This window comes from Aquila chrysaetos, chromosome 5, assembly GCF_900496995.4.
Source record: "Aquila chrysaetos chrysaetos chromosome 5, bAquChr1.4, whole genome shotgun sequence".
In the NCBI taxonomy this organism is placed as follows: Eukaryota; Metazoa; Chordata; class Aves; order Accipitriformes; family Accipitridae; genus Aquila; species Aquila chrysaetos.
Genome location: NC_044008.1, coordinates 726528 through 751046, shown reverse-complemented (window position 1 = coordinate 751046; position 24519 = coordinate 726528). Strand labels below are relative to the sequence as shown.

Genomic DNA, 24519 nt, shown 5'->3' with positions numbered 1-24519 from the left:
GCAACTCTTATTACCAGGGATCATGACATGCAGCCCTTTGAGGTGCTCGTTGGTGACTCCACTCTCCGTGCAGACTTTGTCCACAAAGCGGTTGATGAATCGCACCACGTAGTTGGCCACATCGGAACTCTCTGCATCCTCAAATCCACTTTCTGTGTCATAGCTCTCAGCCACACTGCCAGCGATGCTGCCGTACAGGAGTAGGGAAGAGTTATTAAGCCAGAACATCTCTCCTCTGCTGTAACCCACAGCAGGCAGACCCCAAGAGAGTTTCTACTCTTGATATGAACCCACGAGAGCTTCCACTCTTGATATGAAACACCCCTGGGCACTACAACCTGCATCAATCCTGATGGCAGCTGAATGATCCAGACGCCCCAGGTACCGCACCAAGGAGCTCCCATCCGCAGCTCAGGTTGCTCTGGTGTCCCTGCAGCATGCCCCTGCCAAGCTTTCCAGCCCTGCTTACCTGTTGGTGACAAAGCTGTTGCTGACGCTCTCCACGTCCCCCAGCCCAGAGCTGCGTAGCAGGCGGTTCTTGCTGGTGTCAAGAGGCAGCAGCAGGTAGCTCATGCGGTTGGCGTAGTGGATGGCCTGGCTGAAAACAGTGCTCTCCTCCTTTTGGATCAGCTCCTGCTGTTTCTCTCGGCTCATGGTGGGCCAGAGCCTCAGCTGCTCTGATGCTATCTCCAGGGCAGACTTGGCTTCCTGTGGCCCCTCTGTGCTCTCCTGAAGGAGTCAGAAGGAGATGTCAGGAGACCTGCCAACCTTCACCCCACTGTTCCCACAGGAATCTTCCAGAACCACGATGCAGTCCCTCAGGCTGGTTCAGCATCCTTATCAGCCCATGGACCTATGGGGAGAGCTGCTTCTGCACAGCAGCCCTCCAGGGACACTGGCACCATTGTCACCTCCTCACCTCATCCGTGTGGTTCTCCTCGTTGTTGTCCAGGTACAAGGCCCGGATGTGGTTCTGCACATCGCAGTAGAACATGGCCTCCCAGAACTGGATGTTGGTCCACACCACATGCTCCTGCACACAGCTGTAGGCAAACTGCGTGATGCCTGGGCTCAGTTTCTGAGGAAGCAGAAGGTGGAAAAGAGTTTCATACAAACATGGCCTTTGTGCAAAGCTCTCCTCTCCAGGTAATCCTTGCTCTAGCCTGTTGCTGGGAAAGGCAACATACCCTTGGGCAGGCAGGAGGGACACTTGCATCAGAGCTCCTCCAAGCATTCCCTGCAAACTCTTCTCAGATTTGCCCAGCACCCACCCAGAGCCCCACAGGGCCTCATGCTACAGATGCTTTATGGGAGGCAGAATCTTATCTCAGCCCAGCTTGACCAACAGATCAAGCTGGCTCTTCAGAGCAGCCCCAGTTTCTGAGCACCCTTCCCACAGGTGTTCCAGCCATCTCAGGAGCCTTGGGCCCAGAGAACGGCACAGCCAGCCTGGCCAAGCTTGCAAGTGGTTGGAAGCTACTAGGCAGGACCCCGTACTCTGAGAATCACCAAGGAGACAACATGCCCTCAGCCTGGCTGCAGGGCTGGCTCTCAGTCCTTCAGCCTGCCAGCCTCTGCGGCCTCCAAGGAGTTCTGAGTCAGCGAGGGCTGTACAGGGGGTCAGGATACTCACTCGGCAGAAAGCGGTGACCAGCGGCAAGAGAGCGGCTGCAATCCCATGCTCATCCATGGCAGTGCAGTCCTGGGGAACAGAGTAGAGGTTACAAGAGGATTCACTGCAAGATGCCCCAGACCCACTCCAATCCCTGCACCATGCTGTCTCCCACAAGGGAAGACAAGCGCCTTCCTAAGAAACATGCTCTCCCCAGCCCTCTCCTACCTGCAAACAGCAGTTCATCATGCGGATTATGAAATCAAACTGCTGGTGATCCAGCACTGCCCGGTTCTGCTGCACATGCAGGTTCAGCTCCTGGGTCAGGCAGTGCCTCGCTGCTCGGCCCTTCATGGCACGCAGTACAGCAGGGAATAACTGCAGAGGAAAGAAGCTGTCATTGAGTAGAAGGACGGGGCCCAGTGGAGCTCTAGTCACACAATGAGTTCAAAGGCAGCCCACAACAAGGGGGCACAAGAAGGGCTTCACATTCCAGCTGTGTTGGCTGGCACCAGGGTGCTTAAAGACAGCTCATCCGCACTTGGACATGGAGACAAACCAGAGCAAAACCCCACATCTGACCTGGAAGGTCCCTGCTCAGCAAGGCCAGGGAGGACCCCAGTCTGGTTATCTCCACGGGACAGACCCTGGGGGGCACCAGGAGATGCAGAAATAGTGCTAAGCTGGTTCAGTGGAGCAATCAGCCAAAAGCCCAGGGATGCAACATGGAGAAACAGAGCTGAGAGGGGAACACGGGAACATACGGGAACAGAGCTGGTCAGCAGAGATCTGGACATGGGCAGGGAATGTCCTCGCCAGTCTGCCATAGAGGAGAGGCAGAGCAACCCCCTCCCTCCTCCCCTCAACCACCAGCTACTCAGGAGCCCCCCCTCACCTTTTTGGCTTCTAACATCTTGTTCTCAAAGACGTAGGAGATGCAGTTCCTGACGACCTCCAGGCGACGGGCACTGTTGGCCAGGGCATTGCCATTGCGCTCCATGATGGCAGCTGGGGAGAGAATCACCTGTTAATTCAATCAGGGCAGGACTTTCACCCCTGGGTGGGGAGAGATGGGTGCCCCCTCCCCTGCTCTGCATGGGCAGGGCTCTGGTTTCCAACTGCTCATGCTGGAAGAATACTACGGGGTCTTCAGCCATCCCCTCATGCTGGCTGATAAGACTCAAGGGAGCTCTAAGCAGCCCAAGGGGCAGAAGCTAATGGGGACAGTGCTGCTGCTTCTCCAAGGCACGTTTTGCTCACACAGGACCCTTGGACATGCTGTATTGTGAAATGGAGCCAGCAACACCATGGTAAAGCTCATGCTGAGCAGGGTTTCTCACTGCATGGAAAGGCCCTCTGCGCACACGTACCGATGGGGGGTCCTGATGGCACCATGCATTTCTTCTCCGCCTTCACAGCAGGAGGAGCTGTCTGCAGCTTGGCAGTGGCCTGGTCGATGATCCACTGCACTGTCCCCTCATCCAAACGGGGAAAAGGCTTCTGGTGGAGGCGCAGGTGACAGCCTTCCGTGGGCTTCTGCACCTTGTGCATGGTCACCGCGGGGTAGGGGTTCTCCTGGCACAGCAAAGAGAGTTTCTTTTCAGGCATGCAGCCATCACGCACCTTCTCCCAGGGCAGGAGCCCCAGTGAGGCATCCTTCAGCAACCTCTGCTGGTCTGAGGCAAAACACTCTCCCAGCAGGTATTTACAGCCCCCAGAAACCTGCAGCCCTGAGGGCAGGCTGTCTGGGCAGCAGTACTGGCACGCTCTACTCCCAGGAGCTGCATGGACAGCTCGATTTGGCCCTGAACACAGCAGCAAGCAAAGCACCATTCAGGAGCTCTGTCCCGAGATGGCCGAGGGCCCCACAGGCACTGCTCTGCTTTCAGAAGACCTTTGCTGGCCCACCCTGGATCAAGCCACAAGCACAGTGGCTGCTCTGGAGCAAAGGCATGGAGTGCCTAATGTCCAGGCCACCTGAAACCGAGGAATCTCACTCCTGGGAGTGGCTCACAGCAGGCCAGACACTTCTGGGCCCATCAGCAGGTACCCTGCCACACGTGACAGCGGATGGGGACAGGATCATGCACTGCAAGCGTCAGTTCCAGCAAGAGCTTATGGTGGGAGGACAGACCAACCGGGGCTCCGACCCAGCCTCTCCCTGCCCTGTACCCCCTTCCGAGCAGCTTCCCCCTCCTGCGCTCAGACCTCCAGGACTCACGTTTTTGTAAAGTTTCTCCGCCAGCTCCTTGATGTGCCGCAGTATTTTCTGCTTGTTCCCCTCTTCTGCACGCATGCGCTTCACTTCATAAGCCACAAGCTGGGAGAAGAAGAGATGGGTGAGAGGAGAAGCTGCCTGCTGGACAGGATCTGGCCACCCTTCCCATACCCCAGCTCCATCCCTGGGTGCAACGCTACAGCCAGAGTGTCACAGCAGATCCCCGGCTCAGTCCCTCAAGGGGCAGGGGGAACTGAGCAGAGCAAGGACGCATGGGACAGCTGGGCAGGGGGGTGCTGCTGCCAAACTGCCACTTACCTCATCAAACAGGTCGATCGAGCGGTACGGGGCCCCCCGCTCAGTCACGAAGCCAGCAAACGCCATGCCCTCCAGCACCTTGGTGAGGAAGTCATCCTCCGTCAGCCCCCTCTGCCCAAGGAAGGCTGCCTGGAAGAGGGGAGAGTGCGCACCGTCAGCAGCACTGTCCAGGCATCAGTGATCCTGGCTGACGTGGCAGAGTAGATGACACCATTACTGCAGTGAAGGACAGGTGCCCATGTGGCAGTGGGACCACGTCACCTCCTTCCCCATCCCACGCAGGTGCAGGGACACGAAACGTGCGCCTCTGGCTCGCAGCAGAGACACATTTTCAGCAGGACATGCTTGGTGGCAAGCCAGCATCAGCCCCAGTGTGCACACCAGGGGAAGGAGGGACACAGCTGCTGCAGACTCCTTCTGGCAGCTGTGACGAGGACCTCATCCAGAACAACGCTTGTTCACCCCACCTCTTCCCCAAACATGGCTTTGAAGGAGCCTCTCACCAGCACCACAAAGGGAGCCCGAAGCACCAGGTTTCCTGTGTCTGCAGAAAGCCCTTAGGACTCTCCCCTCGGCAGATGAGCGTGGGAGCTCATCCCACCCAAGAACCACTGGCTACGGCTCACTATGTGCCTGCAGGAGCAGCCAGTGGGGAACAATTTTTGCTCCTCCAAACACCCTCGCCTGCTCACTGCACACCAACTCACTGATTGGGACGGGACAAGGGTGCTACAGCAGGGTCCACTCACCCACAGCCCCAACAACACTAGGGACCTCTGGGCCACCATGCCACCTACGCTCGCCCTCCTCACCTCTCTGCGAAGCAGCTGGACCAGCCATGGAGCCCCCTCCATGCTGGAGCCACAGGCACTGCACCAGAACACGGACTGCTGAGTCCCGTGTCCCTAAACCCGCTGAGAGAGAGGCACAGACGTTGCTGTGGCCAAAGCAGCTAAATAAGTGAAATTCAGGCTATTTTGTACTGCATACTGTTGCTGCACAGAATGATTTTATGAAATGGAAGTTCATTATACTTGATTCACTTTATAGCAGTTTTATGAAAGGGCATTTTCTCATGTTTACTGCACGTTTATGATTTTATGGAACTACAGAATCTTTGTCGGGCACCTGTTGGTAATCTTTATTGAGCATAAAAATATGGCTAAAACCTTTATAAACACACTGCTGACTTTAAATGTCAGAGGCCAAAGCACATTTTACAGCACAGAGCAGCACTGGTGATGCACGAGCCCAGGCCGTCCATGGTGTGTGCATGCTCGCATCCACTCTCCTGGCACGCTTTTGCGGGTACAAGGTGCTACCCCCTTGACCTCGCGGTGAGCTGGGCAGAGCGGGAAGGTGCAGGCAGCAGGAAGGTTCCTGCCCGCCCATCCTCAGCGACTTCGAGTGTGCAGCGGGGAGGGCACGGCCGCGTGGCATGGCCACACCAAGCTGCCACGCTCAAGTCCCTCTGCTCTCACGCCCCATCTGTTGCCTGCTCTTGCATTAGGTCTCCTCCATGGATGCCCAAACACTTCAAGGTTTTCCCTGCTCTCCTTGCCCTGCCAGCCCTTCTGGTACAGCTAACAGCCCAGAAGCGCCAGGGAAGGCAGGTCCTGCCTCCTTCCTCTCCCCAGATCTTAAGAAAATCCCCAGTTCCAGGCCAGGCCATGAGGGACACCTTCTGTGAACCTCAAAGGCTGCTTGACACCAAGGCACACGGGACGCCAGCTGCAGTGCATCTGACCACACACGAGCGTAAACAGGGAAGTGCTAATCTGACCCGTAAGACCTCGGGACGGTCAAGGACAAACAAGGGATGCAGGTGGACCCAGGAGTGATGTAGGAGAGGTCACCCACTGGAAACACAGAACTGTCTTCTAGATACAGCTGTATTTGTGCAAACCTCTTCATAGATCAGTTCATCCCAACCTCCTCTCAACTCACTTGGTCAAGAGTTACTCCATAGGACAGTTTGAAAAAATAATTCTGCCACGTGGACAGGAGGCCATAGAGCAGACAGAGACAAGTCACTGCAGAAACACGCTCCCTGCCCTCCCTCGCTGGCCAGGCCCCAAAGGCTTCCTCCCTTCCCCATCACACCGCTCCCAGCAGCAGCTGTTTTTCCCTCCAGGAGCCGCCTCCCCTGCTCAGACCAGAGCCAGGCTGGCAGACCCAGCATGCCAGAAGTGCCTGCCAGCTCCTGCACATGTGTGCCCGTGCCCATGCCAGCGCCTCACCTTATGGAATCGGATGACCGGCTCAGGATGGATGCGGATAATGTGCAGACACCAACGATAGCCCTGAAGCAGCTGCGCGAACAAGCGGAGGAAGACAGCACGGATCTCCTTATCCTGCAAAGAGGGAAGGACAGCGTGGTCACAGCCTGCCTGGTCAAGCAGAGAGTGCAGACAAGCCAGCTCACCGGGGCAGGAGTTTACACCCAGCACCGAGGCGAGGGGATCAAACCACATGTCAGGGTCAGCATCTGCTGAGCTGGGCAGGAAACTCGGCAGAGATTCCAGGGAAAAAGGGACACGGTAGGCTGGATTCACTGTTCTGCCTCCCCTTCACAGCATCTCTGACGCTGCACACAGAGGAAAGGGAGCTCTTGCAGCCCCAGGGTTTGCTGAAGTGCCCAAACGTTTGGTGTCTGCCTCCAACCACTGCTCCAGCGCAGCAGTAAACCTGGCAGCCCCTGACCATGGGCCAGCTACTGAAATGGCACTGATGGCTTCCAGGCCACAGCTTTGCCTTTTGCCATTGTGCTTTGCCTCTTAACTGCAGCAACACTGAGATGGAGACGGGCCTGAAATTGTGCCTGTCCGTTCCATGCCCAAAAAACGGGGTGTCCAGCAGGGATGGCAGCCTCACAAGAAGGGTCCCCCTTCCTCCCCGCTCCACTCACCTGCATTTTGAGAGAAGAAGCAGAAATCGTTGAAGGGGGGAATGCGAGATCTGCCACCTCCAGCTCTGGGTCCAAGACCTGCACAGACAAGGCACAAAGCATGCTCAGGCCCTGGCCCAGGGGGATCTCTACCTTCACAGGTGGAAAAACCAAAGCAGCATTCCCCAGAGACCCAAAAATACCCACAGAAAAGGTCCAAGGGCCTTGGAAACAAACCTACAGGGCTGGAACCACCAGGTATCAGAAAACACTGTCATGCAAGGGAAGCCTCAAGGCCTGACCCTTCCTCATGAAGCCCCACTGCCCAGAGGGTGGACCCTGGGGACAGCTCAGTGGGCTGAGGGCAGTGGGGAAGGGGGAGCCTCTCCAGCTCTGCTGTATGCCATGGGAGGGCTGGGGGCTCAGCACAGCGGGGCTGCCACAGAACCAGCCCCCTCCTGCTCCCCCCAGCCACAGTTGAGGAGCAGAAGCTGAGGCATGCAGCATTTGTTTGGCGCGGCTGTCCTGGGCACGCTCTCGCATGGCCAGCGGTCTCTGGGAACACGCGAGCAGCCAGAAAAGCTTCGGGGCTGCAGCTGCTTCCTGCCCACAGGCTGGGAGCCAGCCACCCGATTCCCAGAAATCTTTGGCAGAACCCCCCCGCCAGCACTGCCACACACCAGAGGCCATCAGGATCAGGAAAGGTCTCCTGTGACATGGTCAGCAGGACCCCAAAATATGGACCTCTGCCCTCAGAGGAGTCCCTGCTGCTCCATTCCCAGCTCCCCTTGGAAATGTGTGTCATTCCCACGGTGTTTGCACCCTGCAGATGGGGGAAAGGCTGCAGCACTTACCATGGAGAGGGCTTCCCGGGTCTGCTGGAGTAAAGGTTCGGGGAGCAGGGAGATATGTACACACTCAGGGACATTCACCGTCCCGCCATCGAGGTCTGCGATAACAACATCCAGCTGGAAGTGGCAGGACAGGCATGAGACAAAGCCAGGCTTTCTGACACCCTCCCCACCACCTCCCGCTGGGCGACGGAGAGCTAGCGAGGGGGTAAGCCCAGCTCAGGAGAGGAGGGCTTAGGAAGGGTGAATGTCTCCTCTCCATCTTCTGTGAGCACTCTAGCCCTCAGTAGTTATTTTGTCTTATCCATTGTCACCAAACACAAGCATTTGCCAATACACAAGCTATAAAGGGATCCCATCACTCCCTGCAACGAAGGCAGCAGAGGGAGGATAACCTGGCAGGAGAGGGATGCAGCTTTGCTCAGCAGGCACCTGCCCCGACTTCGTGGCATCACACTCCTTGGCACCTTATCAGCCTGAGTGAGGTGTCAAACACTGACCCTGGCCCAACGCAGAGGCTGTGCTGCTTAACTAAAGCGGCACGCTGCAGTTTGTTCAGAAGGCTGCACGAAAGCTTGTTTCAGTTTACATCAGACTCATTATGCTTTGACTTAATTCAGTTTCTGAACTGAAGTCTGAAGTGCCAACACAGCCTCTTGGACCAGCGCTGCCAGCCGAGTTTCAAAATCAAATCCTTGGTTAACCCCAGCCGTTCGTGTGCAGGCTCTGCAGCGCAAAGCCCTGACGGCGCGTGGCCCAGCCAGCCCTGCTTGGCTTGTGCGGCACTTTTGGATCACAGCCCGGGCTGGCCGGCCTGAACAAGCAGAGCCTGTGCGAGCCGGCGTGCTCAGCCTGCTGCCCCAGGCACCCTCAGGACAACGTTTGCTGCTATCTGAGACTGCTGGCACACGACCCCTGCTTCTTCCTTGGACCGCTTCTGCTCCCGGAACAAGGGACGGGGTACATGGCATCTCACCAGCTCCTGCGTCTCCGACTGGAAGATGGAGTGGACTCCGATAATGAAGGGTGTTGGCGTGCTCAGTACCTCAAGGAGCTGCGCAGGCAAGATGGGCACGTACGTGAAACTGCAACCAAAAAAGAGCATCACTGCAGCCAGTCGAGCCTTGCTCTCTACCCAAGCACCATCCTTGACACCAGCTGATGATCCCCCTCTGGAGTTTGTGGGGTGACTATGTCCCCAGGAAGGCAGGCTTTCTCCTAGCACTCTCAGCCCTTCAGACAGTACGTGCCCTACAGCTGTGCAAGGTTTCTGAAGGCTTGTGGACACTGACCATGATCATTCTCTGGCCCTGGAGTTATAATCTAAGGCTGACTGAGGGAGAGGTTTCCAGCAGAGCAATTTAACTCCAAAAGAAAGCTTTCTTTGGAATACAAATAGCCTTTCTGCAGCCTGGGGGTATGGCAGGCCAGCGTGGAAACAGTACGACAGGAGCTGGCAGCAACAATGGCCTGTCTATCTCAACTGTCCTACTTGGGAGATGTGCAAACAGCCCCAGTGGCAGCCAGTCTGCGAGCTGGCGTCCTCCTCCCCAGCTGGGCCCTGTGGGTCAACAGCATCACCAGCTCCCCAGGGCTGGGGCGAGCAGGGTGCCAGCCATCCCACAGAAGTCACCACGGCGGCTTGGCCACCACCGCCGGCACCTTAACAAAAGCCCTGTATGCGCGTGCCCCTTTCTAGGGAGGGCAGAATTTGCACCACGGCTTTCTGGAAGCCTCTCGGTGTCCAGCCCCCCCATTCAGCGAGACTTTGTGCCCAGGGCTGGGACAGAGGGCTGCCAGCAGAAGCGGTGTACTGGTGCTCTGTGCTCTGCACAGGCTGCAATGCAGCTGAGAGAAGGGAAAGGGGACAGATTCTGGAGAGATAAGCACCTCTGGCCTCACCTGACAGGCTTGCTTCCCTGTGTCAAGAGTTGCCACAGCTAGGAATAGTGCATGCCAGCAGCTCCTGGAGCTACAGACACTGCTGGTAATGCCTCACTCCCTGCTTCCAGTGCTAGAGCCCTGGTCTTACCCTAGAGAGGAGGGAGGCAGAGGTGGAAGCTTCACACCCCTTCGCTGCTGTGGACAAACTCCAGAATTACATTGCTGTGCAAGCCAAAGGCTTCAAGAAAGGGGCTTTCAGCACAGCTGAGACCTGTGGGCATTCACCTGCCCCTTCAGTGGCAGTGCCCAAAACACGGCTAGTTACCAGTCATACTAGCTATGAAACCAGGAGGCAGCGAGGGCGTGAAGGAAGGGGGAGCAAGGACGGGCTCAGCAGGCCCTAGCTGCTTCTACGTTACCATCAGAGGGCTGAGGGGCTCAAGGAGCGGTGGGGTGCCCTCACCTGTACTTGAGGGGGAACATAAGCGCAAGGAGAGCCCGGCAGGCATCGGTCAGCCTCTGGTAACTGCTGGAGAGAAACAGGATCTTGTGTTCAGTAAGCGCTGCACAGAAGAGATACAGCACATTGGTGATGCCTGGGGAGAAAGGGAGAGAAGAGCGCTCAGAAATGAGGGTTCCCCTCTCGCACCCCACCAGAGACCACTAAACCCCACCCGAGCTGGATCCCACTCCCCATCTCCACATTCTGCACAACAGAGGAGCTAAAAATCCTCCCAAAAAGCCGCTTCTGGGTCACCCAGGTACACACTCCCCCAAGGAAGCCCCTCTTCTGAGAGATGTTCAGCAGCCCTCCTCAGCTGCCAGTGTCCTTTAATCATAGGCACAAGGCTAACAGCAGCACACCTCTGGGCACTCCTTCCTGCCACCCAGGCTGTTTCTTATGAGATCTGGCTGCACGTCTTGTGCCCAAGCTGCCAGTGTCCTGCCCTCCTGGGAAAGGGAAGGCAAAGCAGGACTGGGGAGGGCTCAGTCTGAGGTGGCTGCAGCTGGAAGAGAGCCCTGAGCTGACAAGCCAGGCTCAGGAGTGTGGTGGGAAGCGACGTGCAGGGAACTCCAGCTCAGGACTCGGCCAGCTGGCTTTGGCACCGGACCCGGTGAGAAGGAGGTGTGGGGAGAAGTCTCACCAAGCTGGCGGAAGAGCAGGGCCACACTGCAGCTGCTGACGGGAAGCGAGTCATTGATGGGTGTCTGGATCACCTGCCTGTCCCCTGCTCCCAGAGAGATCGTCCTCTGCAAGAGAAAACAGACCTGGTCACTGGGCGTCCACCCAAGCAAGGGGCGAGCACAAGCATCCAGGGCAAGCCAGCTGCCCCGCTGTCTCTCCGCAAGCCAGCGGCAGCCTGAATCCCCCCGGTGCACAGGGCCAGGGCGACTGTGCCCTTGGCACAACCCTCGTACCCAACGGGGCAGCATGTCCTACCACAGCACACGGCCTCACGGCAGCACGGCTGGAGCAAGGCTGCTGCAGGAAGAGGGAAGAAGACCCTGTTAACAACACACGTCGCGTGCTTGGCTGGGGCCATGGGCTAAGGGGAGGAATGAGACCTGCTGAAACAGCTGGCAGTCCCAGCCAGCACTAGCAATTCCTTGACGGCTGGCAGAAGGCGGCAGCAAGCCCCGAGACCCGCACTGCGACACAGCACACGAGGGCTCTCCAGGACCTCACTACCAGAGGGGAACAGCTCACCTGCACCATGTCCGGCCAGCACTGCCAGGCAAAGGAGCAGCACCAGCTCTGCAGCCTCTCCCATCGGACAGGGTGCCTCAGCCAGGCAGCGTGAGCAGGCCCTGATGGCTCCTGGTAGGAGCGCTGGGGATGGACAGACTGGGCACAGTCTCATTGCTTCTTCTCCGATACAATTTTTTTCCCAGACCTAAGCTCATTCCCAGTGGCATGGGGAAGCCTACACGTCCCCACCCTCTTCCCAGGCTGCAGGGGCTGGGCCAGGACCAGATCACTGGCCCTCTTCTCCTCTTTCTACACCTCTCTAGGGAAAACACTCCTCTGCAATAGCAGGTTTCGCCACGCAAACCACCTCCTTACTCAGCCCCCTGTAGCCACAAGAGCTCACGCCACCACAACAGCCCAGAAATCTGCTGAGCGCCGCCATTCTGGCAGAGCAGAACAAGCACCCCTGACCTGGTCTTCCAGACCAGGCCACCACTTTTTTCACAACCCCCAGGAGAGTGCACTCACGGAGACACAAACAGCGCACAGCCAGTCTGCTGCAGTACAGGAAAGCAACCCCCTTCCCCAGAGCCCAGGCACACGTTCCCTGCTGCCCGTCAGTGCAACACACACAGACACACACCCAAGGGTGCTCTGACAGAGACTAACAGTGCCGAGGCTTCCACCACTGCGCTAGTTGCACCGTATGCCACCCTCAAGAACAATAAAAGAGAGGCGGCTAACGAGGAGACAGACCCAATGAAAGGAAAGGTGTGCGTACCGCTGCTTCGTCGTCCGCGTCAAGCTGAGATAGGGACAGACAGAGATAGCACAGTCAGTTAGAAACACACAAAGACAGCAAGACAACAGGGAAGACGAACACAGGCAGAGGCCAACAACAAGCAGGGACCAACACTCTTGGAGAGGAGAGATGCACACACGCACAAAGCAAAAGCTTTAGCTACTACACTGGAAAAGAGCGTTTGGACACAGCAGAGCAGGTAAAGCACGGGAAGGGAAGTGCCACCAACACACTGTCCTCCCTGTAGCACACTACTTGTTCCCACAGCACAGATCGATCCTGCAAGAACTGGGAGGTGACGAATAATTGTGCCAAAAAGCACTGTTCAGCGAGCCACAGCGGCTTGAGAAGCTGCCCTGGTCCAAACAGCCTCTCCTCTCCCATACTGCCGCTTACGCATCTCACCAGGGAGGAACCAGATGGAGTCGGACAGATCTGGACAGATCCTGCAGGAATGCTATTGCTATTGCCCTCAGCCAGAGCAAACCCGGGACGCTTGGCGCACAGTCACAGCCCCCTGGGTGCGGGCAGCACCCTGCTTTCTTCTCCGGAGGACTTGGATATGACTGGCATCCATCCCTCTCCTGCAAATACCAGGACCACTGCTGGGCCCTCCCAGGACCTGCATTGCTCTGGATTATTAGAAGAAGCACCAAACCTACGTCGAGCCGTGACAGCAGCCCAAGGGGCACCACTTCTGCCCAGCAGAAAGCACCTGCCCAAGAAGCCTGCACAGACACACAGGTTCAAGACAGCAGCTTCCCCTCAGGGTCACGGGCCGCAGCAGTGGAAGAAACCTCTGTCTCTAGGCACCAAAGACCTGTAGTGCTGCCCCAGCCTTGCAAAGGCTCCTCCACTTGGGCACAGCCTGGGTGCAAGAGAATTAGATGGCATTTTTTGCTGGGGGAAGTGGAGCTCAGCTGAAAGTGAAGCCACAGCAGGAGACAAATGCACGTCCACGGTTACATTCCAGGTGTTAGCATGGCAGAATTCCTCCAGGGCACTACACTGCTGTCTCCAAATACCTCCTGCCAGATGGTGCAGCTGGGCTCTCTTCACTTCTGTCATCTCCAAGTCAGCTTCAATTAGCCCTTCCTTACCCATCTGCTGCTCACATGAGCTAGACTGAGCCCAGCTGGCCTTCCTAGAGCAGGAGGAAGACTGCTAGAGGAACACATGGCTCAGAGGGGAAAAACAGGAGGTTTCTCTTTGATGGCCTCAGTTCTGGGCACAAGCGAGGCTGTTGCTCCTCAAGCCCTGTCCATCAGAGATGTCAGCCATGCACACGCACAAGCCAGCGGTTTGAGGAGAGAGCTCCGAGCTGCTCATCTGGCAAACGTTAGCCTTGCTTGGCCCGTTTCCCTAGAGCTGACTCGTCCCCACTCTCACAGATGACCCATGACCACTTGGCTCTGGAGCAGCTCTCCAGGCAATCAGACAGGGCTGAGTGGAGGAGCAAGACCTCCCTGATGCAGGAATGACCAGAGACCATGGCAATTGTTTGCACAGATCAATCAGTGACTACGTAAGCCAGTTGGTGGTCGAGCCACCCAGTACTCCCTCCTGGAGGGAGCAAGGAGCCAAGACCAAGCTCCCTAGTCATAGCAAGCTGTAGCTAAGCGAAGCAGCAAGATCTTCTCAGCTGATCTAGGAGCTGAGCAGCTCCAAATCACAGAGGTTTGTTGTTTCTACTCTTAAGCACTTGGGAAGGCACTGCCTGCACTAGCCAAGCACCTGCCAGTAGCAGTGCACTGTGGCAGCTGCTCAGTTGCCAGTGCACTGAGCCAGACTCTGCCCACGAGTCAAATCAGCCTTGCTCAGCTCACCCCAGCACAGCAAAACCAGAATACAGCTGAGCAAAAACATCCCTGCTTCTGTCAGAGCTGCTTAGGAGGCAGAAGCACAGAGAGGTAAGAGGGAAGGGGCAGGTTACCCACCTGAGCTCCCCCGGTGATGGGGATGGTACACGTCAGGAGGTTCCCAATAACATTCTCCAAGGACACACTCAGTCCGTCCACGTAGATGGTATAGATCAAACCCAGGCTGTTCTGGAGAGGAAAGCACAGCACAGCTGAGCATCAGGGTGGAAAGCAGACATGTACAGGTGCAGCTGGGGAGGGGCTCCAGTTTGGAACACCGTCGCATGGAGGGGCTCCCAGTGCTTGACTCCAGACAGAAACACACCCTGTGACAGTCAACTGTTGGGTGCAGTGCTCAAAGTCTTCCCCCTCAGACCTCTCACAGTGAGTCTTCATCAACAGGGACAGGATGTTTAACATGTGCTCAGTTTGCTTCCAGCCAGCAGCACCTCCCTATCCCAGCACCAACACCACCAGAGCCATCCCCAGGCATGTCCCCTGGGCTAGAGCTTAGCAGGAGCAGCATGGAGGGGGTTCAAAAGCTCCACGCAAAGAGGCAACCAAAACCAGCTGGACTTCTCCAGCACCCCCAAGCACTCTCCATCCCTGCAGATTTGCATCAAGTCTCACAAAAACCTCAAGCAAGGGATGGGAAGAAGACCCACTTCTCCATTGAGGGCTGGCCCAGACACCTGGCTGGGTCCTGCTCTGCTTGCTGTCTGCCCACCAGGCGTGTTTGGGAAGCAACACCAGCTCCAGCACAGAGGGGCTTAGGGGGCACAAGCACAAGGCAGCGCTCAACACAGCTATAATACACAGATGAATAAGGAATTTGAGGAATTTGTCTTCAAGGCACCCTCTGGGTGTTTTTATTTAACTCAAACCATCTCCCCATGTCAGTGAGGAAAAGAGAAAACACAGATACTGGGGCTTTGGAGAGAAGGGGCCAGACAGGCTACTGCACACTGGAATAACCGCGTGAAGAGCAAGCTCATGCTCCTGCACGTTCACGAACAGTGGTGAAGGCTCCTGGCATAACGTGTGTATGGCTTGACCTCACCTTGAGCAAGTGGCAGACTCTCAGTCCAGCATTGTGCTGACCAAGAGGACCAACAGGTCCAGGTCTTGGGCTAGAGACCTCTAATCAGAGAAGAGAAGGAGCCACAACTCGAGTCTTGGGCTGGGGAAGTAACAGGCTGCACTTCAAATTTAGCCAGTGAAATCCATCTGTTCACCCAAAGGGCAAAGGCAGGTTTTCCACCTGTCGCCCTTCTCCTGGCCGGGACAGGGAACAGCAACGCAAGAGGCAAACCTCACTCAACAGGCAAACACACCATGTCCTGCCATGACCTCAGCCTGAAAGCAGGGCTGCTTCGTCTTCCCTCGAGCAGGTCTGAGGCACATGGCACTCGCTGCTGCAGAGCAGAGATCCTGCTCCCATAGCTGCCACGCTCAGAGACCTTCTGGGGACACCCAGAGACATTTCTGGGTTTGTGTCACAGCTAAGGGGGAAATGACCCAAGGCCCAGAACAACAGGACTGTAGTGCTCTTGTCACTCATTTGTTCCTCAAAAATCACTAAGGTGAATAATTCAAGCACATGAGCAATGAAATCAGGCAGCCAAACGCACAATGCAAACATTACTGGGCCTCCTAACAAAACTAGCCAGGGAAGATGAGCGGCTGGGTACACAAGGACCAAAACGAGCCAGGAACCATTTCAGTGCGGTTCCCCAGGGGAGAAGCTCTGGCAGGAAACGTCTGTCTTTTAGAACAAGTTAGCTGACCCACTTTCCTCCAGAGTCATCCCCAATCACAACCAGCCTTTGCCCAGCAGGAGAGCAGCAAACGCCACAGCCCAGCTGATCTCGCTCCGCTCTCCCAGGCTTGAGAAAATGAATGGCTCCCATGTGTTAGAGAATTCCAGCTCCACGGATGGCCAGGCGTGGTAAACGCCATTCCAGATGCGAGAATGACCATACAATGCAACTGCTCGCAACAAGGAAAATGGAGTGGTGATGCAGGCTCATTTCTGTTCATACACTCCCTTTTATCTCAGTCTTACTGCTCCTGCTTGCTGGAAAGGAGTTGCTGTTTTAACACTACCTATCAGCCAAGACAGGCTTGACTTAGGCTCAGAGAACTTTCCCAATAAAATACCTAGGTATACAGACTTTTTTACTGCAAGGGTGGTTGAACACTGGCACAGGTTGCCCAGAGAAGTTGTACAGTCTCCATCCTTGGAGATACTCAAAACTCAACTGGATGATACCCTGGATAACCTGCTCCAGCTGACTCTGCTCAAGCAGGGGTTGCGCCAGAGACCTCCAGAGGTGCCTCCAACCTCAGCTACATGGTTTGGGCTGTGAGTCTGCGAAGCCCAAAGTCTCTGCTGTTTGAAGCAGCTCCAGGCCAAAGAACAGAGTGATTTTTTTTTTTTTTCCCCTGTCAGTTATTAATGCCTTCAGCACTGAATGCCCTGAGGGAACACCATGTGCTCCCATTTACAGAGCGGGCTGTGAACAAGAGGTTCAAGAACAGGGCAGAGCCCAGAAGCAATACCCTCGCAGTGGGAGGGGAAAAAGGAAGGACACAGCCTGGTCTGATGGAGAATACTGCCCTCCTACAAGCCCAGCACCTGGGCAACCTAGCAGAGAGCCCATCCTAAATGCCAGGTGGATTCCTCCTTCAGACCAAGGGAGCACCAAGGCAGGCAGCCTGCTCGGTCTGGAGGAGGCTGCCCACACCCCACCAGCCCCAGCCGCAGAGCTGCGGACACAATACACACGGAGGCAGTTTGTAAACACACCAGCTTGCAGCCTGTGCCCTCCCAAACCTTTTACAGCCACATAATGTAGCACATTTAAAGAAAATAAAGGTGGCAAAGATAAATGCTCCCACAGGAACGGGCTGTTCTTCACGGTTTTTCTATTAACAAAACTGGGTCAAGGCCATCAGCTGCCCGGTGTGGCCAAGTCCTTGGGTTGCTGTTCTGCAGCCAGCCGTTCAGGTTCAGCGTGCAGCTGCTGACCCGGCTCGTGGAGCTGGACCAGGATGTAAAGACCAGGCTGGGGACAGGCCGCTCTCCCATGGGGTGCTGTGCCAGGCTGCTCCTACAGCTGCTCTTCCTGGCAGTGACTACATGGCTCCTGGTTGCTCCCAGAGCCAGAAGGTCTTTCCTAATGTTGCTCTCCTCTCCCTCCCGAGTAGGGGCCCTGCTCCCCTTGACCCAGCCGCAGCACATTTCGGACTTACCCTGAACACCTCCGCGTGGTCCAGCCGTGACACCAGCACCAAGCTTTTGGGAGCAAATAGCTGCGCGGGTTGAACAGGCGATGATGGCTCCTCTTCCTCCTCCTCCCCTTCACCATTCCTGGGGTGGCTCTGAGGCTAGGGAGACACACAGCAGCCAAGTCCCAGGGTTAGGAAAAGGATGCTCTTCCCTCTCCCAAGCCCCTGATGCCAGGGTCTGGATTCCTCCAACACAGAGAAAGCAGGAACCACTGGCCAAAGCTGAAGGTAGCCAGATGCCTCCCCACCAGTGCTGCTGACCACCTTCCCCAACCTGACCCCGGCAGCCCGCAGTACCTGTGCGCTGTCGACGGCCTCCCAGAAGGTGAAGCAGGCGCAGTAATGCCGCTCCGAGTTGATGTCGGTCAGCACAGCCACAAAGAAGGTGGGGGGGTTCCTCTCCGTGAAGAGCTGCCAGCCGCTGGGCTGGCAGAACTGCAAGAGAGGGCAGGGGACGGCAGTCAGAGGGGCTGACCTGCCCGCACCGCTGCCCCTCACTCCCCTGCGTCGCTTTGGCATCGGAAGCCAGGAGCTTTGGTGGGCTGGACGATGCAAAGCAAACCACCAGGTACCAACACCACCACCAGGTACCAACACCACCACCAGGTACCAACACCACCACCAGGTACCAGCTCCCAGGGACAGGGAGCTTGGTGTGGCAGCACATCACCAATAGATTACGTAGGGAAATGGCTGTGCCACCTTCCCCAGCCCATGCTGCAGCCGCCATGGTCTGGGAGCAGGGAGAGCACTGGCCAGAGCCCCCCCCCCCCGCCATCCCCTCTGTGGGGGAAAACTGGACATGCACCTTCCTCTCCTTTCCACAGGGACAGCAGGAGCAGTTTGGGACAGCAGGAGCAGCTTGGAGAAACCCAAGCTGGGAAGAAGGGTGAGGGGACACCCTGGCCAAGCTGGGCACCCTCTGCCACCCTGCACCCGTCTTAGAGCCGCAGGAGGTCCCCCAGCACAGGGGCTGCGAGGAGCTGGGCTGTGCCGTGCGAGGCTGCTACCTGCAGCCAGCACCGAGACTGCGAGGCTTGCCAAGGCTCTGCAAGGTCTCTGCAGCCCACCGAGGTGCCAGGCAGCTGCACGCACAAACTCTGGGAAGGAAAGGCAACCCGCACGCTGCCAGGGCTGGGGTGAGCTCCCCGCAGGGCAGGGCTGGGCATCCACACTGGGAGGCGGCACTCCTGACTTTGGGCAGGCAGCTGGAAAACACCCGGCCCAGGCCGCACCAACACCGCACTTCAGGCAGCTCTGAACACCGTTTTACCGGTTTCTGGGGACTTTCCAAACACCTTCCCAGGGCTGGTGGGTAATTCCAGCCAGCAGCCCCAGGACTCCCCCTTGGTTTTGAAGTCTCAAGGGATTTTTCAATATTTCCTCAGCATCTGCATTTGGCTGGTGAGGAGCTGTGGAAAATTCCCGACACTTTTTGGACCTCACTGAGAGCAGGACAGCTCGGCTCCTGGGGCTGTGGCCTGATGCACTCTGAAAATGCAACTTGAGCAAAAGGGAGGATGAGAATAAGGCGGCAACAGGGCCAGGCTGGCAGAAAGGGCTGACACGCTGCAAAGCTGCAGAAATCCCTGCTCCAGCCCAAACCCTTGCAAATCAAAGCTGTTTTCAACTGGTGAAGTTTTCCAGCTATTCACTGCTCTCCGTGCCCACCGTCGCACTCCACACGCGTGCACACACTGCTGCACAGACCCAGACCCTCCTCCCTTGGGCAGCCCGGTGCAGCCGCAGCTGTAAGAGCTTGGCTTTCTTCAGCTTCCCAGGTATGTCAGTGGGAAGGAGGTGAGGCAAAAGCACTCATGCAGCTGCGTCCCAGACTCTGCCATGTATGTCCCTGTAAACCTGCGTCCCAGGGCCTTTCCTTCCTGGTGCCATTTTTAAACAAGGCTGCCTGCTGCCTGGCTCCCTTATCAGTCCGCAGGAGGAAAGTATGGCTCAGCAGCTATCAGGGTAAGTACACAGCATCACTCTCCCAACCAGAGAGTTCCTCTCCTCACTGGGCTCCACAACCAACTCATAGCTCACCGCTCTGCGCAAACACTTCATTGCAGAAATGATGAGACCAAAGCACACAAAGCTGCTGCACTCAAGCAATTTGCTGCTGGGTCCCACCCAGCACTTCCCAACTGCTGCATCCCGGTGCAAAGAGAGGGACGTACTCCACGACTGTGGTATCAAACCTTCCCTGCAGAGACAGGTGCGTACAAGCCAGATGTTGGGGGTTAAATGTGCTCATCCAGAGGCCTAAGAAATGGAACTCCAGATCCCCTGGACTGCTCCTCTACCAGGGAACCCCAGTAGGACATCAACATCACCACCACCGGTGGGCACAGGCTGTGCTCCACTCCCCAGTCACGCCGCCTTCTGTGCCAAGGAACCTCAGCCCATTCCAGAGACAACTACGCCACCGCTAAATGGGCACATGGAAACGATGGCACAACATGAACGTGAACGCATTTCAGCCTCTTCACTCAGGGTTACACCTGCTCAGGCCAAGGCATGGCTCTGCCACCTTCTGCCCCCAAAGTATGAGCTCAGCGAGGACCACCAGAGCCCTCGGTCCTGCCACGGGAGGTGCAGGAGGCTTCTGACACCCACCTGGGCTCCAAGCACCAAGCTGCCTGGGACTCTTCCTGAGCCATGGGATAAGAAGTCAGCTTCCTAAAAACAGCACCTGCAGAGAGCACGGGTCACTTCAAACCACAGCAGGTGACACCCTGGATCAGGTCATGCCACTGGGGTACACGGATATGCCCCGGCTATGTCCCAGAGTCACTTGCGACACAGACTGATTGCACTCAAAGCTCCTCAGCCAGTTTATCCTGCTGAAGTCACCATAAAGCACCCACGTGTTTGTAAAGCACCAGGCACACAGCTGTCTGACGTCCACAACTGCTGCCTCATTTCAAGCTAGATCCTCCAGGAAGGACAAACATCCTCCATGAAAGATGGGCATAGGTTGGCTGGTCATTAGAAAAAGTGTGCCCCAGAAGCAGTCCGACCATGACCAATGGTGGTACCGTGGTGCTCTGCAACACTGAAGGTGCCACAGTTAGAGGAAGACAAAACTACGGCCCCCCACGCCAAACTAAAGATCTCTGTGGATCTGCGTGGGCAAGAGGTGCCTCGCCCAAACTTGGATCCGCGCCGGGAGGATGCTCACCCTGTATTCATTTCCCCCACCACTTGGGCAGACCCATCACTCCCAGTGCTCTGCCCTCGGGTGCGGTACGACCCGCTGCCCGCACGACCCAGCCGTGCCGACGCAGTGACAGCAGCGCGGTAACTTGGCAGCCGCTGCCGGGGCTCCACATGGCCATTGGGGCGTGCGGGAGCTGCTCCGCACAGCGAGCGCTGCAGTGGCGTTGGTCTGTCCTTATGGCCCATCTCAGCACTGCTGGGTGCCCATAGAGAACAAGAGCGAGCTGCAGACAGCCACAGGAGAAGAAAGTCTCGAATCTTACATGAGGGGGGCGTTGATGGAAGCGACTGACCTGAAGGATGTACTGCAGCTCCCCTACAGACCAGCACTGATGGATGCCCCAGCCGGGCTGCACCTAAGCCTCTCTGGAGCAACAGCCCTTCCTTTATTTAGAAAGAAAGGCAGAGCTGCGCGCCGGGCTCTGCAGACACTGCCTAGAGCAGTTTTAGCAACAAAACCAACCTCTCGTGACAACACGTGTGTGTGTGTGTGTGTGTGTCTGTCTGGCAAGCCTTGTTTTCCACAGCACTGCAGAGATCAGCGCTTGCTTTACCACCTTCTCTTCTTCCACCAGTCACATCACAGGCCTCTCCCAAGTTTGCAAGGATCTATTTTGCAAGGATCTAGCCTATGATGTCCCAAGACATCCTCCTGATCATTTATTTCCACCCTGGAAAGCTAAGGGAGGGCAACACGACCCTGTAGCAGAGCTGGCTGCCAGGCAGGAGGGATGACACATGGAGCCACCAGGGACACTGGATAAAGAGCTGCCTGCTCCACTCCTGATCAAACCCACACCAAAGCATGGTGGCAGCTCTCCTCTCTCCAGAGCGTTGCCGAAACAGCCACTGGCTGCACGGGCTTGGCTGTCAGCTGCCAACCTCAGGTCCCTCTGCGCCAGAGGTGAAGAAAAGGTCTGTTGGTCAAGACAGATGCACTAGATGAGGCTCTGCTCAGCTACCATCACCTTACGAAAGCAAAGCAACAAAGGAAGCTTTTCTGCAAGCAGCAGAGTGTGTTACCATCCCCTGGAAGTGGAGACCTGTGGACCCTGCCCCACCAAGCCCACCCCACCCCAGGCCAGGGCCAGGACGCAGCGTTCTCCTACAGGCACTTCTGCCCAAGCGTTCCCAGCAGCCAGGGAACAAACCTCGTACAAACCTGGGCTCACCTTCACCAAACAAGGAGACTGAAGCTGCAAACATGCAGGCAATTACCTGCTGCTTGGAAAACAAAAGGATTTCACTGTTTTATCTCAGAGAGCAGCAGAAACCCTAACTACTCTCCAGTGCCCAGGCGCCAGGAGGGAACACTGGCATATGCTGGCTCAGGGGCCAGTGCGCGCTGGCAGAGGTGAAATGTGTCTGGAGGCTTGGACGTACCCAGATGACACGGTCTGCAGTATGCAACAACCATCCACGAGTGGCCTTAAGACATGGGAAATACCATGCTGTGTTAAGCAAACCTGTAAGATTGCAGTACAGAAGGACCGCGGGTGGGATCTGAAAGGCAGAGGAGGAATTGCACTAACCCTCGCTGGAGCAGAAGGAACTAACCCTCGCTGGAGCAGAAGGAACTAACGGGCATAGCACACCACAGCGCACACAGCCACCGGTTTTAGCAGGAATCTCCATTCCCGTAACGTAACGCGCACCTCGCTCGTTACCACCGCAGGCACTGCAACCAGTAACCCTTGGAAGCGAGAGCTGTTAGTCACAGCCCGAAGCGGGGCTCTCTGCCATGGTTTCACCTGCAGTAATAGCCCGGTTCTCCCAGTTGCCCCAGGGCCTGGAGATCCTGCTCCCCCAGTCTGCCTGCACCAGGCTGGCGAGGGCAGCCAGTGCAACCCACTTGTGGGCTCAAGGGCTGCCAGAGGAGATGGCTCTGGCCTGGGAGGGGAGGATGCTGCAACAGAGGAGACACATTCACATCCTGCGTCTCTCTCCAGAGGAACTTCCACCCTTTAACATGAGATATTTTTGTTTGGAAATGCCGTCAGACGGCACGCAAGGGCAGAAGCTACAAATTCCTGCTCCCTACACACACCAGAAAATCTTCTCCAACAAAAAGCTGTTAAAAAGAAACATAGCAGTGACTGCAATGTAATGTACCACCCAAAACCCCCCAGGGTGGGCTCCATCTGATTTTCAGGAGCTGCCTTAGTGTCAGGCCTACGTGCTGTTCACCCAGGATGCCTCCTGACAGCTTGTGGGAAGCCTCGGAGCCACCCCTGGCTCCCAACAGGACGGGGCTCCAATTGTTTAAATTCCAGGGATTTTTTGGCTGGACGGTTTGACCCTTGGGAAAAAAGCAGCTTTCCACTTTCTTGGGACAGTTCCCAAGTCCCCTACAGACAACCAGGAAACACTAACCAGAAAAGTAATATATATTTTTGCCTCAGACAAAATAGCACAAAGAAGTCCAAAATTGTGCTGGAGTTACGGTTAGCACGCGATAGGAAGATGAACCGGCCACCGCCGCTGATCCCAGTGACTCGCCACACTTGCTGGCGGGCACGTGGCACAACTTGTCAGCTGCAGCGGTAACTGCCAAAGCCAAGTGCCCAGGACAGGGCAGAGGGATGAGGACGGGATCAAAGATGCGTCCAGCTCTGACACCCTCTGTTCCACAAGCTGGTTGCTCCTGGCCGGGTAAGAGGAGCATGCCGGCAGCTCTCCTTTGCAAGTGCCAGCAGAGTCCCTTGGTGATCGGTTAAGCCTGATATGAGAGCTGTGGAGGGCACAGGACACAGTGTGTCTTGATCAGCCTCCAACAGCCACAGCTCATGTGGACATTCTCTGGCACCAGCGCACACAAAGACGGAGATGACCACCGGCTCTGGACAAGGCCACAAAACGTGGGACGCAGCTGAAAGCAGAACTGAGTCCAGATGGGCAAGCAGGGGTGGCCGCAGATCCACGCTCAGAAAACAAGCATTAAATAGCACAGGGAACTTGCCCAGGCCATGAAACGAGATGCCGGCTGGGCCACCACCCCTCTCAGCTACCCGGAGCCCCGCACGTGGACAGTGCAAGTCAGAGATCCCAACACGTGGTGCCATGAGTGCCCGTGACACACCTGCTCTAAGGAAACGAGTTCCCAAGGCCATCCCTCAGTTGGACTCAATGATCCTTACGGGTCTCTTCCAACTTGAGATATTCTGATTCTATTCTATGATTCATCGAACCCCTGAAGAAGCACAGGGACCTGGAACGCCCTTTGCTACGCCAGGTACTCAGGACTCCCTCGCCCAAAACATCCCTCATCAGGGATGCACAAGTACCCTTCGGCAAGTCCTGCTGGCAGGTGACTCAGGCTGGGCCCATCCGAACAGGGAGGTGCAATCCCTCTGCACACACCAACGGAGGCAGAAAGGGATGGCCGCTCCCGGCTCCTCCGCTCCAGGGGAGGACGGGGGCTCTCGGCTGGCCAGCGTCCCCGCACCAACCATCACATGCCGGCCTCGCGGGCACCGACACCTCCCAGTGCAGCAAAGGTACTTGCAAGGCCTCGAGGAGCGGGGTGAGGATAGTCCCAGCACCGTGAGGCCTGCAAGGCAGCAAAGGAACCTCTAAAGCCTTGTCTTGTGTTCAGGTTTTGCACTGCAGTTGGAAACTGGGAAGAATGGCTGTGGGGGAGGAGGAGAGCAGCTCGGAAGGGGACTCAGTTTAGGAGTGAAAAGGGGTCTGGACAGCCGGCAGCCCAACCCACTTGCTTTGGCTGGCAGCAGAGCACCGGCTCCTCTCCTTCAGAGCTCCTCAGCAGCAGCACCAATGCAGCAGGGAAGGGTTTGAGAAGAACTTCTACTCAAATTTAGCAACCGAGGAGAACAATCCTATTATCCTTGATTAGTTAAAAGCTGGTTTGTGAAGAACCCACGCAGTGCC

The 24519-nt window shown here is 56.6% G+C and overlaps 1 protein-coding gene across 7 annotated transcripts in view; it reads right to left on the bottom strand.

Moving 5' to 3' along the window:
• The window catches only part of SBF1 (SET binding factor 1), an 86020-nt gene that overhangs the window by 15558 nt on the left and 45943 nt on the right, over positions 1-24519 (bottom strand). For 4 of the 7 annotated variants that reach the window (XM_030014398.2, XM_030014400.2, XM_030014402.2 and 1 more), the window contains exons 3-21: positions 17710-17847; positions 17377-17511; positions 14200-14310; positions 12242-12265; positions 10916-11021; positions 10234-10366; positions 8863-8971; positions 7890-8003; positions 7057-7134; positions 6389-6502; positions 4149-4277; positions 3834-3932; positions 2983-3187; positions 2508-2620; positions 1841-1990; positions 1634-1702; positions 920-1078; positions 470-729; positions 15-187 (exon numbers count right to left, since the gene is read on the bottom strand). In XM_030014398.2, the coding sequence (XP_029870258.1) occupies positions 15-187; positions 470-729; positions 920-1078; positions 1634-1702; positions 1841-1990; positions 2508-2620; positions 2983-3187; positions 3834-3932; positions 4149-4277; positions 6389-6502; positions 7057-7134; positions 7890-8003; positions 8863-8971; positions 10234-10366; positions 10916-11021; positions 12242-12265; positions 14200-14310; positions 17377-17511; positions 17710-17847 (2419 nt within the window). The remainder of the gene's footprint in view (positions 1-14; positions 188-469; positions 730-919; positions 1079-1633; positions 1703-1840; positions 1991-2507; positions 2621-2982; positions 3188-3833; positions 3933-4148; positions 4278-6388; positions 6503-7056; positions 7135-7889; positions 8004-8862; positions 8972-10233; positions 10367-10915; positions 11022-12241; positions 12266-14199; positions 14311-17376; positions 17512-17709; positions 17848-24519) is intronic. The other 3 variants (XM_030014399.2, XM_030014405.2, XM_030014404.2) reach the window with 1 other exon arrangement.